The following is an 8,439-nucleotide window of genomic DNA, read 5'->3' as shown; positions in this document are numbered from 1 at the left end:
AACAGATGGATGGTTGGATGGATGGATGGATGGAAGGATGGATGAACGGATGGACGGATGGATGATTGGATGAACAGATGGATGGAAGGATGGATGAACGGATGGATGGATGGATCGATGAACAGATGGATGGATGGATCGATGGACGGATGGATGATTGGATGGATGATAGTTAAACCACTTAAAACAAGTTATTAGGAATAATATATATAAAAAAAACTTTTCAAAAAGTTAAATAACTTTAAAGTGATAAATTTTAATCAGCAAACTTTATTCTTGATGATTATTATGGTCAAAACATTAAAACATTAAAGCTTAATCTTTAAAAGTGAATGAAAAAACTCAGATTTAACATATTCTAATGCAGAATAAAATGAGAAAAATGTTTCTTTTTAATCGTTATCGAAATTCATTTTAAACTAAAACCATTTTTTCTCTAAAACTGTTTTGCTTCCTCTTGTTGTTTTTAAAAAGTTTAAAACATTTAATTAATTCTTCACTCTTTTCGTTCATGGTGGCACGAGCCGAAGGTTGGGGGCGTGTGCGTGAGACGAACAGGGCGTGGATCCCCCAGTTAGGCTGGAAGGAGTGTGGAGGATTTCTCCTCACAGACGCGCTGCCGGGGAGCAGCGGAGCGCGCGCGCGGAGCGCAGAGACACGCGGCGCGGAGTGATGGAGACACCGGAGACACCGGAGACACCGGAGACCGCCAGGTTCCGCCTTTGATGCTCCTCTGCGGGGGTCCGGACACGAAAGAAGCGCATTTGGAGGCGTTTTACGCACCAATTTACGCACCACTTGTGGCGCATACCCGACGCAGCGGGTTGCTGTCCTGGAAGCCGCCGGTAACCGGATGATGAGGTCACCTGCTGGGCAGTGTTCCCGCGTGTGGTGTCCTCGTATTCACGGTTGCGACCCATGGGATGTAGCAAATGGAGAGCTGCGTTCAACTTCGGACTGCTGAAGGCGCAGTCCCGGCTGCCCGTCTTCCTCACCATGATCCTCATCTTCACTTACCTCTTCTACAGCCTGAACGGATACTGCGACTCCCTCCCGCGACCCGTCTTCGACCGCCGGAGTCGGAACGAAGTCGCGCCGCAGGGTGCGCTCGGTGCGCACAGCGCGTCCCCGCTGCGGGAGCAGCTGGAGAAAGGCGCGTCACTGTCCGGAAACATTTCTATAGCCAACAGTTTCGGCAGCAAAAAGTTCCCCCAGGCCATCATCATCGGGGTGAAGAAGGGCGGGACGCGCGCTCTGCTGGAGTTCCTGCGCATCCATCCGGACGTGAGAGCCGTGGGCGCAGAGCCGCACTTCTTTGACCGCGTCTACGACAAGGGGCTGGAGTGGTACAGGTACGAACCGCCGCGAAAACGGACACTTAATGGATCACAGCTTTACAATGTAGAAAAATAATGATATTTGGTTCATTTTTAAATCTGAAAACACACAAAAAGTGCAAAAACGTTTCTTATTCGAGAGGATTTAAGTTGAAATCGTCTAAGATTTTTTGCCTCTTGCGTTCTAACACCATGAGTTGATCTCGAGCTTTTATTTTATTTATGGTTTATTGAGCTGATTTTTTCTAGAGCGTGTTGATCCAGACCAGGGAGTCAAACTCAATCACACAGGGGGCCAAAATCCAAAACACACCTTAGGTCGAACAGAATAAACATTTATTGAACACTCTAAAACCACACTTTTCAAACTTTAAAACCATAACTTTTAACATAATTTTTAACTAGATATACAGCATTACCTGTGAAAATGCTAATGTGAATGCTTTAAGCTGAATTCGGCCGCTAAAAATGCTGAAGTTGATAGCCAGCTAAAATATTAGCTAAATGCTAAATTAGCCAAAAAAACCCGAAAAAAACAAAGAAAATGTTGGTTAGCCGAAACAGCTAGCATGTAGCTGAAAAAAAATAGCTAAACTTCGAAGTATCCTAAAAAACTGGGGGGAAAAAACAAAATTAGCCAAAACAGCTAATGTGTGAATATTAGCTTAACTCCAAAACAGTCTAAGAAAACATACAAAAACCTACATTAGCCAAAACAGCTAACATGTAGCTGAAATATCAGCCAAACTCCAAATAAGCTTAAAAAACTGAAAAAATCCGAAATTAGCCAAAATAGCTAGCACGTAGCTGAAATATTAGCTTAACTCTAAATAGCTTGAAAACACAAAACAAAAAAAAATCCTAAATTAGCCAAAAAAAAAAAAAACTTAGGTTAGCCAAAACAGCTAGCATGTAGCTGAAAAAATAGCTAAATTTTGAAGTAGCCTAAAAAAACTGGAAAAAAAACGAATTAGCCAAAACAGCTAGTGTGTGAATATTAGCCTAACTCTAAAACAGTCTAAGAAAACATAAAAAAAAAAAAACTAAATTAGCCCTAACAGCTAGCATGTAGCCGAAATATTAGCTTAACTCCAAAAAGCAACAACAACAAAAACTACATTAGCCAAAACAGCTAGCATGTATCTGAAAAAATAGCCAAACTTCAAAACAAAAAGAAGCGTGGACATGCAGGAGATATTGCTCAAAAGACATTGAACTTTCATATTAAGGCGGGGCCACAAAATATCAACTTAGAGGGCCGCAGATGGCCTGCGGGCCGCCAGTTTGAGACCCCTGCTCTAAATGATACAACAGCTTCAAGTATTAAAACTGGAGATTTGGGGATTTTTAGAATGTTTATTGTGGTCATAAAAAAGTGTATTTCAAATTAATTTATTCTAGTTCTGCTCAATTATTTGGAAGTCACACAACTTGGTAGAAGCAAGCTTCTGATTGGACGTCGTTATGTTGGTATTATACGTCCATAGGAAGAAGGTACGATTCATTTTAACAATTTGATTCATTGTATCACTTGTGGTTGACGATACAATTTAATATTGGTTTATTTTTTTTTTTACCTTTTTTATACCTTTTAACCAAATGAATATTGACTTGTATTTGTGGTTATGAACCAAAACTGCTGTTACTCTCAGAACTCGATCCGTTTTTTGTATCCTTTACATCCCTGATGTGTAGTAGATGTTGGTCTACAATCTGAAGCTCCGGAGTTTCGTGTGGTTCCTTTATCCTTTTCTTGTGGCTCTTTGGTTTAAGAAAAAAAACTGCCAACAGTAGTGCTGCCATAAACGATTATTTTAATAGTCGACTTAGCACGGATTACTTTTCTGATTCGTCGACTAATCGGGTAATGCACAAACTGGATGTAAAGCACACATCTTAACTGTCAATAGCTTTAGACTAACTAAAAAAAATAGATGTATAGCATTACCTGTGATAATGCTAGTGTAAATTAGCCAGCTAAAATATTAGCTAAACCCAGAAATAGCCTAAAAAACTGAAAAAAATCCCAAATTAGGGAAAATAGGTAGCTGAAATTTTACTAAACTCCAAAATAGCTTAAAAAACTGAAAAAAAATTCTAAATTATCCATAATAGCCTACATGTTAATATTAGCTTAACTCAAAATAGCTTGAAAAAAATCCTAAATGAGTCGAAATAGCCTGCAGGTAGATGACATTAACTAAACTCCAAATTATCCTAAAAAATGTTAAAAAAAAATCCCAAATTAGCTAAATTAGTTAGCAGGTAGCTGAAATATTAGCCAAATTCCAAATTAGCCTAAAAAACGTAAAAAAATCTAAATTAACCAAAACCGCTAGCATGTCGCTGAAATATTAGCTAAACACCAAAACAGCCTAAAAAAATCCCAAGTTAGCCCAAATAGTCTGCATGTAGCTGAAATATTAGCCAAACTCAAAATAAGCTTAAAAAAAACGGAAAAAAATTATAAATTATCCATAATAGCCTACATGTTAATATTAGCTTAACTCAAAATAGCTTGAAAAAAAATCCTAAATGAGTCGAAATAGCCTGCTGGTAGATAACATTAACTAAAATCCAAATTAGCTTAAAAAATGTATCAAAAAAAATCCCAAATTAGCTAAAATAGTTAGCAGGTAGCTGAAATATTAGCTGAATTCCAAATTAGCCTAAAAACTGAAAAGAAAATCTAAATTAACCAAAACCGCTAGCATGTAGCTGAAATATTAGTTAAACACCAAAACAGCCTAAAAAAATCCCAAATTAGCCCAAATAGTCTGCATGTAGCAGAAATATTAGCCAAACTCAAAATAAGCTTAAAAAAAACGGAAAAAAATTATAAATTAGCCATAAGAGCCTACATTTAAATATTAGCTTAACTCAAAATAGCTTGAAAAAAAAATCCTAAATGAGTCAAAATAGCCTGCAGGTAGATGACATATTAACTAAACTCCAAGTTAGCCTCAAAAAATGTTTACAAAAATCCCAAATTAGCTAAAATAGCTAGCAGGTAGTTGGAATATTAGCCAAATTCCAAATAAGCTTAAAAAACAGAAAAAAAATCTAAATTAGCCAAAACAGCTAGCTTGTAGCTGCTGAAATATTAGCTAAACACCAAAATAGCTTTAAAAAACCTTAATAAATACCAAAATAGTCCAAAAAGCTCACAGAATGACGTTATAACTTTCAACTTTACTAAACTCTGACTCCATATAATATAGAATAACGACTAATCGACTGTTAAATTAGTTGTCGACTATTTTAAAAGTGGATCAGTCGTCGATCAGTCGACTAATCGTGGCAGCACTAGCCAACAGTTTGAGCACATAATGGATTTGTAGTTTTTTGTCTTTTTAGCATGTTGGATAACTGATTGAACTGATGGTCAGAAGTTGAATCTACTAACATAATAAGGTTAATCGATGAGCTTAAAGCTCATCTTATCTTTAGCTGATGTTCAGAGGCTAAGTTGACTGTATTTACATCAAACCTATAGATTTTTTTGAAGAAATTGGATTCCACACCAATGTTTATATTTGATAGTAAAGGTGAAAAAGGAGGACGGTGCTCCATAATGATAGAAAACATCATGTTTTCACTTTCTTGAGCTTTTAACTAAATCTGCTGCAGCAGGAGCATCTTATTTGACTTTATTTTGAAAGGAACTTTAAAAAATTACATAATTCAATTTTCATAAATGTTTGAAAGCTACATTTTACAAATGAATGACTAAATGGCCACAAAACCATAAATAAAGTGTTTTTTTTTTTCTAAATGTTAACTTTGTGGGTTTTTCTCTGTTAAAACGTTTCACAGTAAAGGTTGCAGACCTCCGGTCCACAGAGAGCTGCAGGACTTGGAGCTTCCTGTTGTTCTCGTGCAATAAAATAAAAATATTTTCTGCTGAAGTCAAAGAAATCTGAAAATGGAGACAAAAAATATCTCAAGAAAATCTCAAAACCATCAAATTACAATATTGAATTAATTATAAACATGGTTAATTTGAGATTTTAATCTTAACTTTGCTCTATAGATTATAGCGGAACTTGCTCATAAGGTGATTAAAAGGATTATTAATAACCTAAATAACTGAAATAGCATTTTATACTATAAAAATCAACCATTTTTTAGTTTATTTGTTTCAAAAAGGTTATTTAAAAAAATGTTAATAAATTTACAAAATAATGCACAGGAAGCCATTCATGGCGTATATGTCGCTAATCATATCATTTAATGCAGGACTATGATTTCCTGGAATGCAAAAAAAAAAAATACTGAAAACTATTTTTTATATAATTGGATACAAATTCAGACATGAAAAGGTTAAAACATTAGAGACTATAGAAGTTTTTTTGCTTCAAAGTCACTTCCAATTCATTTTTTAGCTAAAAATGTCCCGTTTTCATCATCTGACTGAGCTAAAGATGAGTCATCAAGGAGGGAGGACGGCTGCTGACCTCCGGCCGATAAACTCTGACCCCTCGCTGTTCTTCTACTCAAACTTCTCTCTACCGTCTGTGTCGGAGCTGCGATAAAACACCGTCTTTCTCCTAATCTGCTGACTGGACGTCATAGTGACAGGTCAGGTCGGGGGCGGAGACGCAGGACGTCCCGCCTGCAGCTGAGCGAGGCTTCACCGAGTCAGCAGGTCATCTCAGAACAGGAGACTCCACCCTGGGTTTAGATGGAGGACCGACTCAGGTGTAGAACAGATAAAGATGTAGTCGCAGTCATGAGGAGATACTTGTGCAGGAAACAAAATAAAATGTATTAAAGACGTTCATTTTACACATTTATATGCATTTAGAGCCTTAAAACTTAAATCAAACTTCAAATTTGTGGGATTTGTGGGATACAAACCTCTATGATGTTATTATCAGTGTTTTCACATGGTGTCTGTGTCTCCACACACACATGTAGACACACGTCTTCACTAATATACGGAACTCCTAAAGGGATATTAAAGAAAAAAAACTTTTTCTAAAAATTGAAGTAAAAAAAAAAAAGGTTTACTAACTGGTGCGCCACCGACAGTAAAAATATTAAAGTAAAAAAAAAAATAATTTTTTTTCAAAAAATTGAATAAAAAAAATAAAAAAATTCTGGTTATTAACTGGTGCCACCAGATAATAAATGGTGTCCACCAGAAAGTGACCAGAGATTTTTTTTAACAGAAAAAAATGTTTTTTTTTTTTTACTAACAGTTACTAACCAAAAAAAAATACTTAGATTTTTAGCTTTTTAAATTGTATTTATTTATTCAACTTTAATGTCCCTTTAGAGGCTCCATACTAGCATATCTTTAATAATAATTATTAAAAAAAATCCTTCTGCCTAAATTCTTTAGATCATTCAGTTTTGTTTCAAATTCATTCAAATCAAAGTTTTAAACTTATATTTTAATTATATTTTAGCTTATTCTATGGTATTGGTTTCAATACAATTCACGAGAGATTGTACAGGAACCACTTAACTAATTTTGACTTTTTGACATTCAAATCCATACAAGGCTTAAATATATATATATATGTATATATATATATATTAATTATTCTTTTTTTGTCTAAACAATCAAATATCAGGACAAACATGTAAACTTAGTCCAGACTTGAATAAGACAGTGGAAATAATTTGAAAAATAGAATATCAAATTACCAAGAATCTGACTCAAATACTTTATTAAAGTGAACTGAAAGAGATAAACACAAAAAAAGACGAAAATTAACTGATATAAAGCTAATTCATTACTGCTGAGCAGCAGGAGTTCATTAGAAATCTGAATTGTGGGCGAAACTATTGGCAAAGCAACCCCGCCCCCTCTTCCTCTCACCATTCGCAGAGAACTTTTATTTTCTACGTCACAAATATCATCATTTCCCAACAATGTTTAATTTTCTACATCACAAAAACCATCATTTTCAGACAATACCTTATTTTCCACATCATATAAACTCTAAATTTGTTCTTTTTCATGTGATATTTTATTTTCTTCATCACAAATACGCTCTTTTTCAAACAGCATCTCTTTCGTCTGCTCCTGATTTACAACAATTTGAATGAAGAAATGCAATAATATGTTTCATTTTATTGATTTATGTCCTCCGTCATCAGAAAAAAAATCAGCGCAGATCTATAAATCATGTAAAAATCAAACAACCAGAGCTCCGCCCACTTCGCTTTGATGATTTGGATCACCTGGAAACCCTTAAAACTTAACAAAAAGCAAAATATTTAAATCATATTACGACAGAATTTACTTTTAAATTAAATATTTAACGAGGAACAAAGAAAGTAATTGTTAATGGGTGGAACGCTGTAGTTTGAGTTGTATTTTTCCATCAACAACCTCTTAAATAATGACAACTTCTTAAAGCATAACTTGAAGTCATTACAATACAATTAAAACCAATTCATTAACATTTATTAATGGTAAAAATCCAGACTGTAGCGTCTAAAGTCGATTAACTCCAGTGAAGTGGTGCTGGAAAGTATCAGAACGGGCTTTGGCCTCCTGTCCTTCGCTGAGCACCAAGTAAAACACATGGACATCCTTAGAGGAAGCATTTGGCAAATTGCTTTAGAAAAAAGAGAAGGAGCTTGAATGTGGAAAAGCCTTGGCTCTGCCATCTACTGGAAAGGATTCAGCGGTTTTGTGGTGGAGAACGAGGGTTCAGACAGCACTGCTGTGCGTGCAGCAGCTCGCTTCCATTCACAATCCTCCCGATGCAGAAATGTACGGAGCTCGAGTGGGGCCAATATTTGAAACAGAAATTATTCAAATGAAAAAAAAAATTGGGGGTTTGGAAAAATAAAGGGTAAAATGTCTGAAACTTTTTGCTGTTCTAAAATAAACTGAATTATTTTCAGCTTCAAATCTTGCATTTTTTAGGTTTCAAAACCAAAATTTCAATTTAGAAACTTTTTTTTTTAATTTCTAAAAATTTCAGTTTCCAAACTTTTGGCATCCTTGTGGCGTATTAGGGCGGGACTAACGTGACATTTTAAGGACTTGATTAAAAAAAAAGTAATTATTTTCAGCTTCAAATTTTTTAAAATTTCAAAATCCAAAATTTCTATTTGAAACCCTTTTTTCTTCTAGTTT

The 8,439-nt window shown here is 35.2% G+C and overlaps 1 protein-coding gene across 1 annotated transcript in view; it reads left to right on the top strand.

Moving 5' to 3' along the window:
• The first annotated feature begins 490 nt into the window (after positions 1-490).
• The window catches only part of si:dkey-121b10.7 (heparan sulfate glucosamine 3-O-sulfotransferase 6), a 26,543-nt gene continuing 18,594 nt past the window's right edge, over positions 491-8,439 (top strand). The window contains exon 1 of the mRNA XM_024284304.2: positions 491-1,352. Within this exon, the coding sequence (XP_024140072.1) occupies positions 919-1,352 (434 nt within the window). The 5' untranslated portion in view covers positions 491-918. The remainder of the gene's footprint in view (positions 1,353-8,439) is intronic.

Source organism: Oryzias melastigma, linkage group LG19 (assembly GCF_002922805.2).
Source record: "Oryzias melastigma strain HK-1 linkage group LG19, ASM292280v2, whole genome shotgun sequence".
NCBI classification, from domain to species: domain Eukaryota; kingdom Metazoa; phylum Chordata; class Actinopteri; order Beloniformes; family Adrianichthyidae; genus Oryzias; species Oryzias melastigma.
This window is presented reverse-complemented; position numbering and strand designations above follow the sequence as displayed.